The sequence below is a fragment of the Hemitrygon akajei genome, chromosome 7 (genome assembly GCF_048418815.1).
Source record: "Hemitrygon akajei chromosome 7, sHemAka1.3, whole genome shotgun sequence".
NCBI classification, from domain to species: Eukaryota; Metazoa; Chordata; class Chondrichthyes; order Myliobatiformes; family Dasyatidae; genus Hemitrygon; species Hemitrygon akajei.
Window position 1 is genome coordinate 53,142,105 of NC_133130.1, and position 20,413 is coordinate 53,162,517.

Genomic DNA, 20,413 nt, shown 5'->3' on the forward strand with positions numbered 1-20,413 from the left:
GATATAGCTGCAGCATTAACTCTCAGCTCCCAAACTCATTCCCACGATTGATAAAGGCCAATGCACCTTATGCTTTCTTAACTCACAGAGTCAACCTGCGTAGCAGCGTTGGGTGTCCTGTGGACTCGAACCCCAAGATCCCTCTGATCATCCACACTGCCAAGAGTCTTACCCTTAATACTATATTCTGCCATCATATTTGACCTACCAGAATGAACCATCTCACACTTATCTGGGTTGAACTCCATCTGCCACTTATCTGCATCCTATCAATGTCCCGCTGTAATCTCTGACAGCCCTCCACACTATCCAGAACACCTCCAACCTTTGTGTCATCAGAAAACCTACTAACCCATCCCCCCCATTTCTTCATCCAGGTCATTATAAAAATCACGGAGTAGGGGTTCCTGAACAGATCCCTGAGGCACTCCACTGGTGACCGACCTCCATACAGAATATGGCCCGTCCACAACCACTCTTTGCCTTCTGTGGGCAAGCCAGTTCTGGATCCACAAAGCAATGTCCCCTTGGATCCCATGCCTCCTTACTTTCTCAATAAGCCTTGCATGGGGTACCTTGTTAATTCATTGTCGTTAGGACACATTTGTAATTTCCAGTTGCGGACGATTTCCCTCCACGCCACTCTGTCCCGACACTTGTCCACAACATCCCTAGTCTTGTCCAGCTTGGTCCAATCCTTGATGTTATCCAGCCACGTTGTTCCTTGCCTTCCTCTTCCTTTCTTTCCCTCCACCTTTCCATATAGCAAGTCCAACAAGATGTTATCTCTCTGCGTAACGTGTCCACAATAAGCAACTTTTAACTTTATGATCTTCAGCAATATCCATGGTCTATCAACTTCGGACAAAACCCTCTCATTTGAAACTTTCTCTACCCAGTTGATCTTCCAACATTCGTCGATAACACCACATTTCAAAAGCATTAATTTGTTTCATGTCATCCTTCTTCAGGGTCCATGTTTCTGATCCATACCTCAGCACTGACCATACGTAACACCCAAGGAAGCAGATTCTACTTTGGATGTCTACCTTCCGATTGCATAGTAGATCTTTTAGCTTCATGAACTGGGTCTGAGCCATACCTATTCTCCTTCTGATCTCAACTTCACATCTCCCGTCATCTGTCAGACAACTGCCAAGATATTCAAACTTTCGCACCTGTTCAATGTCTTGTCCATTACTTGTAACGATACCACATGAATGAGTCTTTACTGTTTGTTTTTTTTTTACCACCATTGATTTTGTTTTCTTAGGGTTGATTTTAAGTCTGTAGTCAAGGCTTTTCTCATCCACTTTATTCAGCATAATTTGCAGTTCTCATTTGCTGTCAGCTAACAACGCGATGCCGTCCGCATACCTGATGTTATCCACCTTCCGGCCTCCGATTGGAATACCTGTCTCCTGATGGTCGCATTCCCGAAAAATCCATTCTCCGTAGAAGTTAAACAAATCTGGCGATCTAACACAGCCTTGCCTTACTCCTTGTCAAATGCCTTGCTGAAATCCATATACGCTACATCTTCTGCTCTACTTTCATCAATGTGTTTAGTCACATCCTCAAAAAATTCAATCAGACTCGTAAGGCATGACCTACCTTTGACAAAGCCTTGCTGACTATTCCTAATCATATTCTACCTATCCAAATGTTCATAAATCCTCAAGATTTTCTCCATCAATTTACCAACCACTGAAGTAAGACTCATTGGTCTATAATTTCCTGGGCTATCTCTGCTCTCTTTCTTGAATAATGGAACAACATCCGACCCTCCAATCTTCTAGAACCTCTCCCGTCCCCATTGCTGATGCAAGGATCATCGCCAGAGGCACAGCAATCTCCTCCCTCACCTCCCACAGTAGCCTGGGGTACATCTCGTCCGGTTCTGGTGACTTATCCAACTTGATGCTTTCCAAAAGCTCCAGCACATCCTCGTTCTTAATATCTACTTGCCCAAGCTTTTCATTCTACTGTAAGTCATCCCTACAATCGCCAAGATCCTTTTCCGTAGTGAATACTGAAGCAAAGTACTCATTAAGTACCTCTGCTTTGACCAACTCTTGTATGTGGCTAGTCTTACTGAAGTTCTGATCAATGTAAACTCCCAAGATGTTAAATGTGGAGATTCAGTAATCATAATGCTAGTGAATGTCAAATTTAAGAGGTAGATTTTTTTTGGATGCTCCCATTGTTATCAGACTCTTGATTGGACCTCTTGTATGATAAGATAAACGCAGCCTTACAATCTACCTCATTATAATCTTCCATTTTATCCTTTTCCTGCACTCAGTTTTCTGGTGGCATTTAAGCTTTATTCTGCTTTATTATTATTTTACCTTACCAGGACAAAAATCTTGTCTTCACAACATTTGGAGAATCAAAAAAAAGTCTTCATTGCATACCTTTGTTGGCCATATTGCTATGAACTTGGTCTAGGAGAAATGATGTATATACCAAATACGAAAGCACTTTGAAAAACTTCTCTCATGCAGGTTTGCTGGAAGTGTTGGGGATGGTTTAAACTAATTTGGCAGGGGGATGGGAACCAGGGTGATAGGTCATCAGTTTACAAGTATACTGAGACACAGGAAGGACAGGCAGATGACATGGCAAAACTGCACTCAGTGGGATGGGTTGCAGTGTAGCAAGGAGAGACAAAACTGAAGAGGGTGATAAATACAGGACTGAAGGTGCTGTGCTTGAATCTTTTAGTATACAAAATAAGGTAAATTATCTTGTAGAAATTGGCAGGTGTGATGTTGTGAGTATGACAGGGTCATGGCTGAAAGGAGATTGAAGTTTGGAGCTTAATGACCTAGAATTCACAATCTATTGAAAGGACGGGCAGAAAGGCAGAGGTGGAGGAGGAATGGCTCTGCTGGTTAAAAAATGAAATCAAATCTTCAGAAAGAGGTAACATAGGATCAGAAGATGTAGAATCATTGTGAGTAGAGTTCAGAAACTGCAAGGGTAAGAAGACCTTGATGGGAGTTATTTACAGACCTCCAAAATGTAGCCAGGATGTGGTGTACAAATTACAGTGGGAGAAAGAAAAAGCATGTCAAAAAGGCTATGTTACATTAGTCATAGGGGATTTCAATATACAGATAGATTGGGAAAATTAAGTTGTTGCTGGATCTCAGAGAGAATTTGTGGAATGTCTCCAATATGGCTTTTTAGAGCAGCGTGGTTGAGCTCACTAGGGGATCAGCAGTTCTGGATTTGGTGTTGTGTAATCAACTGGATATGACTAGGGAGCTTAAGGTAATGGATCCCATAGGTAACTGATCATAATACGATAAAATCACCCTGCAATTTGAAAGGGTGAAGCTAAAATCAGATGTACCAGTATTACAGTGCAGTAAAGGGAATTACAAAGGCATGAAAGAGGACTTGGCCAAAATTGGTTGGAAGGGGACACCAGTAGGAATAATTGCAGAGCAGCAATGGCTGGAGTTTCTGGGAGCAATTTAGAAGGCACAGGATAGATACAACTCAAAGAAGAGGAAGTTTTCTGAAGGTAGAATGACGCAACCATGGCTAACTGAATTAAGTATTTTTCGTTATGGAAGACACTAGTAACCTGCTGGAAGTTCGAGAGTGTCAAGGGGTACAACTGAGTGCAGTTGCTATTACTAGGGAGAAGGTGCTTGGGAAACAGAGGTCTGAAGGTAGATTAATCACATGGACCTGATGCATTACATCATAGGGTTCTATAAGAGGTAGCTGAAGAGATTGTATAGGCTTTAATACTGATCTTTCAAGAATGAATTGATACTGGCATGGTTCCAGAGGAATGGAAAATTGCAATGTCACTCCACTCTCCAAGAAGGTGGAGAGGCAGAAGAAAGAAAATTATATGCCAGTTAGCCTGGCCTTGGTGGTTGGGAAGATGTTGGAGTCAATTGTTAAGAATGAGGTTTCGGGGTGCTTGCAGGCACATGACAGAATAGGCCTTAGTCAGCATGGTTTCCTTAAGGGAAAATCTTTCCTGACAAATCTGTTGGAATTTGATGAAGAAATAACAAGCAGGATAGTCAAAGAAGAATTGGAGGATGTTGTGTATTTGGATTTTCAGAAGGCCTTTGACAAGGTGCTGCACGTGAGGCCCCGGGCAAAGAGTGGGAATAAATGGAGCCTTTTCTGATGGGCTGCCAGTGACTAGTGCTGTTCTACAGGGGTCTATATTGGGACCACTTCTTTTTACATTATATGTCAGTGATTTGGATGATGAAATTGGTGGCTTTGTGCAAACTATACAAAGATAGTGGAGGGGCATATAGTGTTGAGGAAGCAGAGAGACTACAAAAGGACTTGGACATATTAGGAAAATGCATAAAAAGATGGCAGATGGAATACGGGGTCATGCACTTTGGTAGAAAGAATAAGGCATAAAAATAAAATAAAACTACTTTCTAAGCAGGGAGAAATTTCAAAAATCTGTGGTGCAAAATGATTTGGGAATCTTTGTGCAGTATTTCCCAAGGTTAATTTGGAGATTGATCAGTGATCAAGAAGGCAAATGCAATGTTAGCATTCATTTCAAGAGGACTGGAATATAAAAGCATGAATGTAATGTTGTGGCTGTGTAAGCCACTGGTGAGGCCTCACTTGGAGTATTGCAAGCAGTTTTGGGCCTCTTATTTAAGAAAGGATGTGCTGCTATTGGAGAGGGTTCAGAAGAGGTTCACAAGAATGATTCCGGGAATGAAAGGGTTATCATATGAGCAGCAATCGAAGGCTCTGGGCTTTTGTTCATTAGAATTTAAAAGAATGGGGGGGGGGAATCACATGGAAACCTATTGAATGTTGGAAAGGCTAGATAAAGTGGATGTGGAGACGATATTTCCTATGTTGGGGAGTCAAGGACCAGAGGACACAGCCTCAGAGTAGAGGGGTGTCGATCTAAACTGAAGATGAGGAAGAGTTTCTTTAGCCAGATAGTGGTGAATCTGTGGAATTTGTTGCCACAGGTGACTATGGAGGCCAGATCACTGTGTGCATTTAAGGCAGAGGTTGATAGGTTCTGGATTACACAGGAAGTGAAAGGTTACGAGGAGAAGCAGGAAAATGGGGTTAAGAGGAAATGGATCAGCCATGATGAAATGACAGAGCAGACTCTGCTCCTATGTCGTATGGTCTAAGGTCTTATGCCATCCATACAGATCAATTCATTATAGCAGTACTTTGTGGTAGTAAAAGGTAAAACAATAAAAGAATGTGGAATAAAGTGTTAAAGTTACAGAGAAATGTAGTTCAGGTAGGCAATAAGCTGCAAGGTCATAACAAGGTAAATTGTGAGATCAAGATTTTGTTCTTATCATATTCAATAGTGTTAGTAGTGTGATGAAAGCAATCCTGGTCGTATGTGCTTTTCGAGCTTTTGCATCTTCTGAGTCTTTAATTAGTCTTGGCTGCTCAACAAAGGAAAAGAGAAGACCTGACAAAGTTCATTGAGGGGAAGCAGGTACTCTTTGCAATTTCTTGTCATTTGCAGAACATTTGTTGTGATGCATTGAATAGGGTACTTAGCTTTAGTGCATTGACAAAAATTGATGAGGGTCAGAGGAGACTTGCTACATTTCTTTAGCCTCCTGAGGAAGTGGAGGCACTGGTTAGTTTTCTTGGCCAAGACACCAACTTGGTGACATTTACTTCTAGGAACTTGAAACTCAACTTGCTTGACCTCAGCACCATTGATTAAAATAGCAACATGCACGCTTCCCCCTTTCTAAAGTCTATGACTACTGTTTTGCTGAATGTTGAGGGGAAGGTTGTTGTCATGACACCATGTTACTAGCCTCTTTTCAACTGCAGATTTTTGTAGATGTAAAATTCTCCTGTTTGTAAAGAATATTAATTTCCTTTGCAAGGGATTTCACAACATTTTGAAATGAATGAATACACTATATTAATTAATTGAAAAAAGGAAATGCCAGAATTGGAAATGAATTCTATAATTTAGCATTGAAGACTAAAGACATCTGACATGATAGCTTCAAGGAGTATGTGGAGATCCCACAGCTCTGTCATGTTACTATTATTTTTAGGTTTCAAATTCAAAGGTATCAGGGCAAAAGGGAACTTGCTGCAGAAATCCATGGGCATAAAGAAAAAGAAATCATAATACAGCCATGTTTCAGAGGACTCTTCTGTATTGTGATATAGGATGCTTGGAGAAGATCCATGACTATTCACAAGGTGCAGGCTACAAGCACTGAGCTTGCTGTTGACACAGTTCTATGTGGAATGTGAGTTGTGAGGATGGAAGGGGTCTTTAAGAGTCTATAGAGAAGCAAATTGATATGGTAGACGGAGTAAAAAAAAGTGGAAAGGTGTGAGATTATCCATATCCATTTTTAAAAAAGAGTATTTTTACTTATAACTGGTAAGTTATAACTTATAACTGTGCTTGCTTTGATGTTCAAAGGGAACATGTCATTGAAAGCTAACATTCAGGTCCATTGTGCAATGTATATAGGCCTTTATTGCAGGAGGCTTTGATTGCAACAATAAACATGGCCTGTTACAGTTACTCTATGTAGATATGAGACCACAACTGCCTTACACTATTGTGTATACTGCATACCTTAATTCTTTACTCTACCTACAAATGGAGTGTAGCCTAGGTTCATTAGACTAAGGTTTTGAGTCTGTTACGTAAGAGCTTGAATAGGGTAAGGTGCTATTTCAGAGTTTAGAAGTATCAGAGATGACTTCATTGAAACATTTTAAGAGATTTTTTACTGTGAGTATAATGAATCTTTGGAACTACGGCTCAATCATTGAAACTGAGATTAGTACATTTCTGGATATTGCAAGGGGTGTGGAGATCGAGTAGGAAAATTTTGTTGAGGTAGAAGATTGTGATTTTGTCGATGTGGAGCAGGAATACGGAACTGAATGGCCCATTCTTTCCATCTATTTTCTTAATTCGAATTTATTCGGTCAAGATTTCTTCTCATTCTACCAAACTTGTGCCTTTCCTAATTAAGTCATTACTTGTGATAGGACCTCCTTTCCCATAGCTATTTTAAACCTATTTTGACAGTTGTTTCCCCAATAAAACTTGTTCATTTGAGCCTGGCTCTTTCCCCAGAACCAAATTCAGCAAAGCTATGTCCTTGTTGTGCCAGTAATGTACAGACCCAAGATCATACTTCAGAAAATTCTCTCCATATTCACCCTTCATGCTATTGCAATCTCAGCTGAGATTTGAATAGCTTAAATCTCCAACTATCACGAACTCTTGCACATCACTAAATTCCCTGCAAGCCTGCTCCTACAACCCTTCCTAATAGTTGATAGCCCATTGAATAACCTTTGGTGATGTCAAACCTCAAACATATCTTAATTTTATGCTGCTTTTGTTCTTGATTGTTTCGGAATATTTTCTCTGCAGCGCTGCAGTATTCTCATAATCAAACTGTCAGTTCTCCTTTTACCCTTCCCCAACTTTCCTAAACAATTACTGTTCAGGAATCTTCCAGTCCTTTTTTTAAGTCACTCTCTGTTGCTGCCATAAGTCAATCTCAAATAGCTAATTATGTCATAAGCTCTCCAACCTTGTTTAATGTGTTCCTTAAGTAGACAGTGTCTGGACATGAACACATACTTAGAGCTTTAAATCTTCCTATCTGAAAATGTTCTATTTCATATTCTGATGGTCATTGTCTCTCCTAATCTCATGCATTTTTTCTTGCATTCTCGCACTACCTTGTCAAATTAGTTCAAACCATTGTGGTTCCCTACTTCCCTAACTAGTTAACCACCTTGCGTTGAGGTGCAGTCCATCCAGTTGCATTACTCCCTTCTGTGCTTCCTCTTCAACATGGTATTTTTCTCACTGGTACTTGTTCAGCCGCCCATGAACGCCAAAGCAGAAACCACTCCCCATCAGCACTCTGAAAGTGATCAGAGCACTATTCCTGAAAAACCTATACAGTCGGCCCTCTTTATCCGCGGATTCCGTGTGCACGGATTCAACCAACCGCGGATCGGGAAAACCCACAAGTTCTTTCTCCAGCACTCGTTGCTTGAGCATGTACAGACTATTTTTTCTTGTCATTATTCCCTAAACAATACAGTATAACAACTATTTACATAGTGTTTACATTGTAGTAGGTATTATAAGTAATCTAGAAATGATTTAAAAGTACAGGCAGTCCCCGGGTTATGAATGGGTTCCGTTCCCGAGTCTGTCTTTAAATCGGATTTGAAGTCGGAACAGGTACATCCGGTATTATTTAGCATCAGTTAGTCAAATGTTTTTCTTAGTATATATAGTACCGGTACATATTTTACCTTTCTATGCATATAAAACACTTAAGAAACATATGTATTTCAATAATTAAACCACTACGTTGCTTAATAATAATTGTAGCTTTCATTGGGGCAGGGCCTTTCACATTCTCCATTAAAATTGTTCTGATCGTTCGACTGTAGCCTAACGCTTTTGCAATGACCGATGGCGTTCCACCTCTTTCCGATCGCATTATTACTTCCACCTTATTTTCAATCGCAATCGTGATTATTTTCGTGAACAGAAACACTGCAGATTCAGATCTGCACCGCCAGGTCCAAATGTCCACAGCACGGAGACATGTTAAATAAAGTCCGGGGTTCCGCAGGGTCCTAAAGACCACCATATTGATACATGTTAAATAAGGGACTTGAGCATCCACGAATTTTGGTATCCACGGGGGATCCTGGAACCAATCCCCTGCGGATAAGGAGGGCCGACTGTATTTTTTAAAAACTGCATGGCAGTCACCTATTCTTTGCTCACACTATCTTAATCTGTGGAGTGATCACGTCCTGAAGTCAGTTTTCCACAAAGTACTCAGTCCTTTGGACAAAACATAGTGATGCCAGCTGTTGTTTAATAACAAAGCCAGATTTGAACCTCCTCCACTTGCAAATATTTTTTGCACATGTTGTTATCCAGAATATCAGATTGTTCTGGGAGTTCCTACATGGCACAACATGTACATTCCACTGGTCCAAGATACCCTGGTTTATCTTGTTAGATTAACTCAAATGATACATAAAGAATATGTTAAAATTCTATTGATATTAAATTGTTTACTGGAGCAGTAAACGATACTGGAAAAAGTCAGTAGGTCAGGCAAAATCTATGGAGTGAAATGGACAGTCATCATTTTGAGTTGAGACGCTTTATCTGGATTCATTTGCTCCAAGTAAAGGGTATTGACCAGAAACATCCCAAGATGCTGCCTGACCCACTGACTTCTAGCATCTTGTTTATTGTTCCACATACCAGCATCTGCAGTCTCTTGTATCCCTCTTGAAATTGCTTACTATTTTATTTACTCTGAATTTTTCTTAATTCCTTGACTCTTTGTTCCAATTGAGTGTTTAACACATCGGAGCTCCATCTCCTACATTCATTGACTCAGCAGAACTGTCTCCTATGTTCCTTTTACTCACTAAGACATTTGAGTTCTTTTTAAACCCCATTAACGTTTACCCCCATATATAATTAAGACTAAGTAATTTACTTTTAAGCAATTAAAGAAAGTGTTGCAAAGTACCTTCCATATTGCTTTTATCGTAAGTTTCTGGATTTTAACAGAATGATAATGAAGGTTTTATCAGTTACTAATGATGTGTAATGTGGAGGTGGTGGTCTTCCTGTTAGCTATATCTCCCTGTGTGGTAGAGGTCACAAGTAAGGGATTTTGTAGAAGAATCTTTGGCAACTTGCCACAGAGAATCTTGTGCTAGGTATCTTACAACATTGTTGCACCGGTGTGCACAAGTGCTTTATCCTGGACAATTTCAAACCATCTTTAACTATTGTGTTTCAAGGAATGAAGAAATATTCAATCAAGGATAGGCATGGAAAAACAAAGGCGTTTTCCTAGAATGGCTTAACGTGGTGTTCTTTTCATGTGCCCATCACATGATTGAAGGACTGTTGTGTTGGGGCAAGTGATTCTCATCTTTTTGAGGGCATCTCATGTTGGAAAATAGAGAGAAAAGGATGGCAGGAGATCTGAGTTCATGGCATCAAGTTTTTCAACAGTTCAGCCCTGACCTCTGTTGAGAGACTGCTAAGCTACGCAGGAGAGTGGGACAAAAAACTTACTTCCATGACTTCTTGAAAAATAATAGAATAAGCACCCTAATTAATCTGTGAAACAAACAAGCAGTACTGGTTATTTAATACAGTACTGTACAGCAAGTATGATTTATTTTGATAATTTTATTAATTTTTTGTCACTGCATTTCCAGATGATACTTAGAGTTGTTCCCCTCCCTTTAACCTAAATAATTAAAAATATTACAAATTAATTTATTGTCAAATGCACAAGTGCAACTTCCTTGCAGCATTCATAAGAAAATCAAATTAAACAAATTATACACATTTTTTATGGAAAAAACAAAATTAGAACAAAAAAATGCCCACTTTAGTGTGAAGTCGTCAAAGGAGTGAGCAAATTGCTAGAAATATGGCAAATGACCTTCAGTGGAAGAAAATGAGGTTGTCTAAAAATGCTGGAATAGATTATTTTCTAAATGATTTAAAGCTGGAATAGTGGTGGTCCAAAGTAATTGATTGGAACAGAAATAAGCAAAAGCCTTCAGGGAATGTTGCTGCTTATTTCTCATCATGTTGAGGACAGATATACAAAGCAACATACACAAAATGCTGGAGGAACTTGGAAGGTCAGGCAGCATCTGTGGAAATGGAAAAAAGTTGATGTTTCAGGCCGAGACTTTTCTTTGGTATTGAGAAGGAAAGGGGTAGATGCCAGAATAAAAAGGTAGAAAAGGCGGCTAGCTGAAAGGTGATATGTGAAGCCAGGTAGGTGGGAAAGGTCAAGGGTTAGAGAAGAAGAAATCTGATAGGAGAAGACGGGAGTGTAGGAGAAAGGGAAGGGGGAGGGTGGGAACCCAACGGGAAGTGACAGCAGGTGAGAACAGGTAAAAGGTCATAGTAGGGAATAGAGGAAGGGGAGGGATTTTGTTTACTGGAAGGGGATTCAATGTTCATGCCGTCAGGTTGAATACACAAAACACAGGTTAGAGCATGTCCGGAATGATGACCTCAGAATGATATATTGGATGGTTAATGAGGGCAACTTACTATGCTTCAAAGGTAATTAGATTCTAGACTTAAAATCCAGCAAAAAATATTAATTGCTCTTTTATGGTTGGTTACCAAAATTTTATCATAGAATTTAAAGGTTATGAATCAATTTTGATGGGGAGAAAATGTGGCAAACGTTGAATGCTGTAACAGGCTCAGAGGGTGCGTAGCCTATTCCGGTTTCCTATCTGTTTAGAAGTCTTTGGAGGATATTGATTGTGTTGGAGTGGGGTGTTTAATGGCTTGTTTAATGCTCTGGTGCTCATTGAGATGCACAGTTTTGGTGAAAAAAAACTTGCCTGTTCCATGCAGCAGTCTTTGTTGTATCTAAAGTGAGAGATCTGGTTGACCAGAGTTAACGCTGGGTGCGGGAAGAAACCTGAGGCATGCAGCAAGTGTTAATAAGATGAAATTCTACCTTGTACTTCTCTCATTGGCCTGCCACCCTACATGTCTTCTGTTCAAGCAGTTTAACTTTAAAACATTTTGACTTTGCACTTCCTACAACCCAGACATAATCATTTTCAAGGCTTAATAATTCTCTTATTGTTTCTGCTAGATGCATATGGACAAGAATATTTTGTCTCATGAGAAGTTCTGAATTAGCCACTGACCTGCTTATTGCTTGATGCAATGCATGCACCTCTCTGTATAAATTTTGTGTTCTTTTTCCATAAGGGAAAGGTGGGAGTCATCATTTAGAAGATGTACAGTGGGGTCCATTGGTAATTGTACCCCCATTAGTTCTGTAAGAGTACTGATAACCTTTCCCCACAAACCAAAAACCCCTGGACATTCCCATACAACATGTATAAAAGAGCCAGCGGTTCCGTGGGGGCAAAATGAGCAATATGGGCTAGGAACCAGTCCCATTTGATGTCTAATTCTCGGTGTTAGATATGCTCTATGACAAAATTTCAGGTGTATATACCGATGATTTGAGTTTTTCGAAGCACCGGCAGCATTATCCCAAATCGCATCCTGGTCTAAGTCTTGTCAAAATTCAAATATATCCCTATCCCAGGTTTTCATTCCTGATGTGGGCATATATTTCTGGGAGTTTAATTTATCAGAGATATATGACACTATCTGTCTTGGAGCACTGTATCCAACTTAAAATGGGATAATGGGATGGTCCTTTAAATTTGACCCCCCCCCCCCCCCAGGGAACCCAGTAGGCTTTACAAGCTGATCTTACTCTAAAGTAGAAGAAAAGAGAGTGTTTATCAATATTATATTGAGATACCTGTTCTTGAAAGCTAAGGATAGTACTTGCCCCATTAGTATCTTGATGAATAGTAATACCTTTATCCTCCCAAGTTCTGTTAGTGAATGTTTCCCCCCAGATAGAAAATGATTATTGTTCCATAATGGAGATGATTTGCACCATACACTTTTAAATGTTTTGAATTTTTCTGCTGCTCTAAACACTTGTAGCATATGGGTTAAAATTGGACTGTAATACAAATCACATTTTTTGGTAGACATACCTATAAGGAGAAAGTCCTTCAACCTTATTGGTGTTATTAGCTCTTGTTCTATATTTTTCCATGATGAAACTTTATCCTCCTCCATCCAATAGCTAAGACTTTTTAATACAAATGCCCAGTGATACAGTTTAAAATTTGGACATGCCAATTCCCCCATCCAACTTTTTGAATTGTGGAGCTGACCACTTTATATTGGGTCATTTACCGTTCCAAACATAGCATCGTAGTAAGGTGTCCAGTTTTTGCCAATATCTTGCTGGAGGCACAAAGTACACTGCAGATACTGTGGTCAAATCAACACGGACAAACAAGCTGGATGAACTCAGCAGCTCGCGCAGCATCCGTTGAAACGAGCAGTCAATGTTTCGGGCCGAGACCCTTCGCCAGGACTGAAGAAGGAGGGGGCAAGGGCCCTATAAAGAAGATGGGGGAGGGTGGAAGGTGCTAGGTGAACAACCAGTCAGATGAAACATCAAGGGGTGAGGGAGGGGAAGCAGGGAGGAGATAGGCAGGAGGGGTGTAGAAGGAGTGTAAGGGGAAAGAACTATGGGTAGTAGAAGAATCTTGAGTCCTGATGAAGGGTCTCGGCCTGAAACGTTGACTGCTCATTTCAACGGATGTTGCCTGAACTGCTGAGTTCCTGCTGGAGGCGCAAGTGGAATCATTGAGCTGATAAAATTAATGTGGGGTAAGATGTTCATTTTAATGACTGATATACGGGCTGGGACTGATGCTGGCAGGGGTCTCCATCTAATAATATCTATTTTTTTCAAAATTAGAGTAATTTGTTTTAGCCACAGACAATAGGGAAGTATTAACTTTAATACCCAAGTAGAGGACCTCATTTGTAACATCCATTCTGGGGAGGGAGAGACACCTTACTTTTATCTGTATTAATCACCATCAGTGCTGATTTTGACAAATTAACTTTGTATCCTGAAAGAACTCAAATTGCTTCAGTGTTTTTAAAACATAGGGGAGAGTTTGTTGAACGTTTGCCCTATAAACTAATGTGTCGTCCGCGCAAAGTGATATCGAATGTGATGTTGTACCTATTGTAATAGGGGAGATCTGAGGAGAGTTTCTAATTAAATGTGCAAGAGGTTCAATAGATATATTAAAAATTAAAGGAGACAAAGGGTCTCCTTGTCATGTGCCCCATCCTATGTCAAATAACTCTGAGAAACCTCCTCCCACACATACCCAGGCTGGAGGATTAGCATACAGTGTTTGAATCATATTGATGAATTTATTGCCAAACTTACATTCTTTTAGAACTCTCCAAAGGTATGGCCATCCAAGGGGATTGATCTTATGCAACTTTAATATAACATCCCTACTCCTTTTCTAAATGTTCTGAATTATGATGTGCCAAAAGCTGTCTTTACAACACAATCTACTTGTGATGCCACTTTCAAGGAATTCTGGATCTTTACTCCCAGATCCCCTTTCTACTGCACTCCTCAGTGTCCTACCATTCATTATGTAAGACCTCCCCTGTTTTGTCCTCCCAGTGTGCAACACCTCACACTTATCTGCATTAAATACCATCTGCCGTTTTTCCAGCTGGTCCACATCCCACGCAAGCTTTGATAGCCTTTCATGTTGTCTACTACATCCTCAATCTTGGTATTATCCACAGATTTGCTGATCCAGTTTTCTATATTATCATTCAGATTGTTGATGTAAATGACAAACAGCAACAGACCCAGCACCAGTCCCTGTGGCACATCACTTGTCACAGGTCTCCAGTCAAAGAGGCAGCCATCTACTACCACTCTCTGACTTTTTCCCCAGAAAGCCAAAATCTGATCCAATTTACTACCTCATCCTGAATGCAAGTGAATATACCTTCTTGATCAATTTCCCGTGTGGGATCTTGTTAAAGGCCTTGCTGAAGACCATGTAGACAACATCCACTGCCTTACCTTCATTAGCTTTCCTAGATACAACCTACCATGCAAAAGCCATGTGCCTATCCCTAATCACTCCCCGTCTATCCAAATACTCGTATATCTGATCTCTTAGAATACCTTTCAGTAACATACCCACTACTGATGACAGGCTGACTGGCCAATAATTTCCCACCTTTTTTTTTAGAACCTTTCTTAAACAATGGAACAACATTAGCTATCCTCCAAACCTCTGGCACCCCACCCATTGCTAAAGACATTTTAAGTACCTCTGCTGGGGCCTCTGTAATTACTGTACTGGCCTCCCGCAAGGTATGAGGGAACACCTTGTCAAGCCATGGGGATTTATTCACCCTAATTTGCCTCAAGACAGCAAATGCCTCTGCTGTAACCTGTATGTGGACCATGATCTCATTACTGTTTTGCCTCACTGCTATGGACTCTGTGTCTATCATGTCTGAAATAACAGAACGCCTGAACATAGAGCTGCCAGTATTGCCCCTCCTGCACTGTCTCACTAAAGGTTAAACTGTCATAATTCCATGCCCTAAACTCATCCTCTTTTTGTACAATATTCCTTGCACTGAAATATACACAGTTCAGAACATCATGTTCAACCTTTCAATTTCTGACTTCTGAATTTCTGGCTTAACAACATCTTTCCCCACAACCACTCCACTATGCTCCAGCACTCTGGTTCTCATCCTCCTGCAATTCTAGTTTAAACCACCACTGTGCGACACTAGCAAACCTTCCCACTAGGATATTAGTGTCCCCTCTAGATCAGATACAAATTGTCCCACTTGTACAGGTCCCATCTTCCCTGGAAGACAGCGAAGTCCTCCATCCTGCACCATTTCCTTAGCTATGTGTTAAACTGTATAATCTTATTATTTCTGGCTTCACTGGTACCTGTCACAGATAGCAATCCTGAGATCACAACCTTGGAGATCCTGTCCTTTAACTTAGCACTGAACTCCCTGAACTTACTTTCAGTAAGTAAGACCTCAACAAAAACATTTCCTCTAATTTTGTTTACAACTGAGCAGTACAATCATTGCTCTGAGCAGGAAACGTTCACATGCCCTGAAAACTGCGCAGCACTTTAATAAAACATAATATAAAAGAAAATTTCAGCTATGCGGCAACAAAAGCTACGTGCACAGGAGCATTTCAGTTACTGTGCAGCCATGCATCCACTCAACTTGAAGGAACAGTGCTTGTCACCCTTCCTAACCAGGTCATTGATACTAATGTGGACCACGACCTCTGACTGTTCACCCTCCCATTTAAGAATGCAAGGGGCTTGATCCAAAATGTCTCTTACCCTAGCACCTGGGAGGCAACAAACCATCCAGAAATCTTGTTCTCATCCACAGAACCTCCTCTCTGTCCTCCAAACCATTGAACCCTCTATCATGAGAGCTCACCTCTACTCCCCTGCCCTTTCCCTTCTGAGTCACAGAGCCAGACTCAGTGCCAGAGATTTGACTGCTGTGGCTTTCCCCTGCTATGTCATACACCCCCCCCCCCCCCCGAACAGTAACCAAGGGGGTATACCTGTTATTGAGGGGAATGGCCACAGGGGTACCCTGCACTGGCTGCCTATCCCCTTTTTGCCTCCTGACGGTCACCCAGTTATCTGTACGATGCACATTGGATGTACCTACCTCCCTGTGTCATCTGAGGATCAATCCTTCAGCCACCTGAATGATCCAGAGTTCATCCAGCTCCAGCTCCAATTCCTTAACACGGTCTGTTAGAAGCTGCAGCTGGATACACTTCTTGCAGGAGTAGTCATCAGGGACGCTGGAGGTGTCCCTGCCTTCCCACATCTTGCAAGAGGAGCATTCCACTATCCTGCCTAGCATCCCCACTGCTCTAACTGTGCAACGAGGAAAGAAGGGAGGGAGGGAGGATTTACCTACAGCCTCCATCTCTGTGAGCCAAAGCTTGAACTTCCCACTTTAACGCTGACCCACTCACATGATGGCTGCTTCACTTAAAGTGCTAACTTCTTTTGTATTGGACCTTGCCAAGTGCCTAATTAAGCACTGCAATGTCTCCTGGTGATGTGTGGCGTGCAGAATGTCCCAACTGCACCTGCTCGCATCTTTCAAAATATCTCTCTTGCTGCACACACTCCAGCGTCTGCTAGTTATGTGTGGCGCTCATGTTCAAAGTCATTCATTAGTCACAAAGTGGTTTTTTTAAATTAAACTTTGACTTTTAAGATCATCCGTAACAATTACATTTTGTTGAATTTAGAAAACAAAGATTTTTTTTCTTTGCTAATGTATGAAAAAATAATTATCAGGAAAGTTGGATTAATGGCTAATTAATGACTAACGTCAATATACATGACAGTATTCCTCTATCTCAGTGCACCAATGTCTCTCTCACTGCATCCACCTACCTGCTGATATACAAATGCACACTTAAGTACTTACAAGCACTAGTGTATGGGAGTATTTTCATTGGGAGAGAAAACTACAAGTGTGAGTTTAAATTCAATTCAAAGCTAATGTACAGACACCAAGCTTAATAAGGCACTACAGAAGGGGTCCAATGATGACATTACTCATTTCCAGAAATAAATAATCACAAGTTGAGTTTATCCAATACCTTTTATTCCAAACAATATTTAAAGGATGAAATCCTTTTAGTATTGAAGAAAGTCTATAGCAGGTGTGAAAGTTGTTTTTTGTGTTGAGTAATTAAAGATATTTCTACACTGTACAAATATAATGTAGTATATTTAACATAGTAAATGCTACAGTGCTTTACAGTACCAGTGACCCAGGTTCAATTCCCACCGCTATCTGTAAGGATTTTGTATGTTCAACCCAAGACCACGTGGGTTTCCTTTGGGGCTCCGGTTTCCTCGCACAATCTGAAGGTGTACTGGTTGGTAGGTTAATTGGTCATTGTAAATCATCCTATGATTAGGCTAGGGTTAAATCAGGGGTTGCTGGGCGGGGCAGATCAAAGGGCTGGAGGGGCCTATTCCACACTATATCTCAATCACTCATTCAATAAATAGGAACAATTATGAATAATTATAGAGAAGTTGGCTGTGCATTTCAAGGAGCTGCTATTGTTACAGCTTTGTTATAGCTTCAGAGGCAATTGTAATGTTCCTTTTAAGATGAAGCAAAATTATTTCTGTGTGTACCAATTTTAAATTACACAGGGTAAGAGTGTTTGACAAATTGCTAATTGCCATCTTGTTGTGAGTGAAATCATTGTAGCTTGCATTCATTGATCTTTTCTAGATCATGTGTTTACAAGAAGTGCAGAACAACCACTATGGAATGCAGCTGAAGCCAATATTGGAATCATTGGGTGAGTGGTGTTGTATGGTAGTATTTCTTTGGCCTTTACTTAGGGCTTTTTTTAAAGCATAATTCTATATTTATTGGCAAATTTTGGACTTTCAATATAAAATCAATATAAAAAGGAAACACGTGTAATTTGTACTGCAGAGTCCACTTAAAATTAGTCTAATCATCAAACTGCACCTATCAAACCTTGCCCAAGACCCAAGAGTCTGGCACCTTCCTCCAACAGCGAGAGGGAGAGACCGGTCAAATGCAGGCAAAGGTACAGCTGGGGAGAGGGTGTGTTCCTTGAGTTGGCCTGCCTTTGGGGGGGGTGGTGTACTTTGGGACATAGAAAATAGGTGCAGGAGTAGGCCATTCAGCCCTTCGAGCCTGCACCGCCATTCAGTATGATCATGGCTGATCATCCAACTCAGAACCCTGTACCTGCTTTCTCTCCATACCCCCAGATCCCTTTAGCCACAAGGGCCATATCTAACTCCCTCTTAAATATAGCCAATGAACTGGCCTCAACTGTTTCCTGTGGCAGAGAATTCCACAGATTCACCACTCTCTGTGTGAAGAAGTTTTTCCTCATGTCGGTCCTAAAAGGCTTCCCCTTTGTGTGTGTGTGTAGACGTTAAGGAGATAGATCACATACATACACACACACAACACAGGGTTGTATGCAAACTCAAGTAGGGCATACCTTCCCTGCTTTGTGTAAGTTTTTGGTGATCTCTTTTGTAATTGGGTGCATGGGAGACCCCAGTCTGGATTGAATTAACAGGGAATGTGTTGTCCTATTCTCAATATTCTAATTTTATAGATTCAATCAGTATTTTTAGGCCTAGTTCTTAGGCTTCATTTAGACCATGCATTGGGGTTAGGATGTAATTATGCAGCCAGTGGGAAAAATTTTCCTCTTGTGGTTCTTTGCTATCATTACTAGAAAATCAGTGTCACTCAACCCTGCCACTTTGAACTGGCACATACCTTTGTTAACTTGGTCCAACACTAGTTGCATTTATTGGGATCTTTCTCCTTCTTAACATCTATCTTTAGATTTAGGAATGTGAATATGCTCAGGCGTTGTGGGGGTGATTGCTTATGGTTTGTGTTTGGGAGTGGATTGTAGGGGATGTGGGTCAGTAGAAGGGTGTAGAGGGTAAGGGTAGGGTTGGGGGATTGAGGTGAGGACCTGGCAGGGAGATAGAGAGAGATGGGAACCTGGTGGGGCCGGGATATGTGGGCACAGAGAGAGATGTAGAGGTCAGGGATAGGGTTGAGATGGAGGTGAGAGGGATGTGGAGAGGACAGTTGGGAGCTGTAGGTGAGGGGCTGGAGGAGAGAAGGTTGTGGAGGTTATGATCAGAGGTAGAGTTGAGAGTGGAGATGAGGACCTGGGGGTGGGGAAGATGGGGTCTGTCAAGGGAGAGGGGGTTCTGGCCTGGCCAGGGTTTGTGGGGTTCTGGAGGTTAAGGTTGGGGAATGAAGGTGAGAGGGGTGTGAAGTTTAGGGGTTGGTTTGTTTAAAGGAATTATTCTCACGAACTCTGCTTATTGTCAGTTAAATATATTAAGTTGGGCTTATTTTGTATCTCATTTTGTGAGCTGATCAGTTTTGTATTTTCACTTTACGATTCAGAGCTACATTCTAACAAGTTTTTCCAGATAAGGAATTGTTACAATGAAAATACTGTTTTTATATTTCTTTTACAGGTTATCATTGTGAATACAAAATGAGGACAGGAAACAAGAGAGATGGGTGTGCTATTTGTTTTAAACGCTCAAAGTTTTCACTCGTCTCTGCTAGCCCAGTCGAGTTCTATCGTCCTATGATCCAAATATTAGACAGGGACAATGTTGGGCTTGTGGTATTACTACAGCCAGCTGTTTCACAATCTGCTGCTCATGTGTGTGTGGCAAATACTCATCTCTTGTATAATCCACGTCGAGGGGACATCAAACTGGCTCAGCTTGCAATACTGCTGGCTGAAATTAACAAACTGGCATCTGATGGGAAAGGTGGTCACTGGCCAATTGTCCTGTGTGGAGACTTCAACTCTGTCCCTGACTCTCCATTGTACAACTTCATTCGGCATGGGAAACTTATCTATGATGGACTTCCAATAGGAAAGGTACAAAGATCTATTGTTGCATTCAGATTAGATTAATAACAGCTCACAATTCTTGAAGCTTTCCTCCAAAGGAAAATGTGACATTAGAAATGATAAAAACAAATTTCAGGTTTTTTTAAACTTGTTTTTAACTGTCATAAGAAACTGCAGTCAGTGGTTTATTGGAACAGCAAGCACTTCTTCAGATGCCTAAGTTGGAAGCACAAGTTACTGATACCCAATTAAATTGGAAGCAAAGAATTGTAACTTTTGCTTTGTAGTTCTTTTTATCCATGTTGATTAACATAAGAGAATATACTTAAATGGCCAGTGAGATTGCCAATAATAGTTAAAATGAAAACAGAATCTGTAAGTACATAGCTTGTCACTTTTTATGAGCTTAAGAGCCACTTTTGCTTGTTATTAAGGAAGTCACATGG

At 40.8% G+C, this 20,413-nt stretch overlaps 1 protein-coding gene across 3 annotated transcripts in view; it reads left to right on the top strand.

Annotated features, from left to right (window-relative positions):
- angel2 (angel homolog 2 (Drosophila)) overlaps nucleotides 1-20,413 on the top strand; it is a 65,105-nt gene that overhangs the window by 36,685 nt on the left and 8,007 nt on the right. For all 3 annotated transcript variants that reach the window (XM_073050864.1, XM_073050863.1, XM_073050865.1), the window contains 2 exons: nucleotides 17,810-17,879; nucleotides 19,576-19,994. In XM_073050864.1, coding sequence (XP_072906965.1) covers nucleotides 17,810-17,879; nucleotides 19,576-19,994 — 489 coding nt within the window. The remainder of the gene's footprint in view (nucleotides 1-17,809; nucleotides 17,880-19,575; nucleotides 19,995-20,413) is intronic.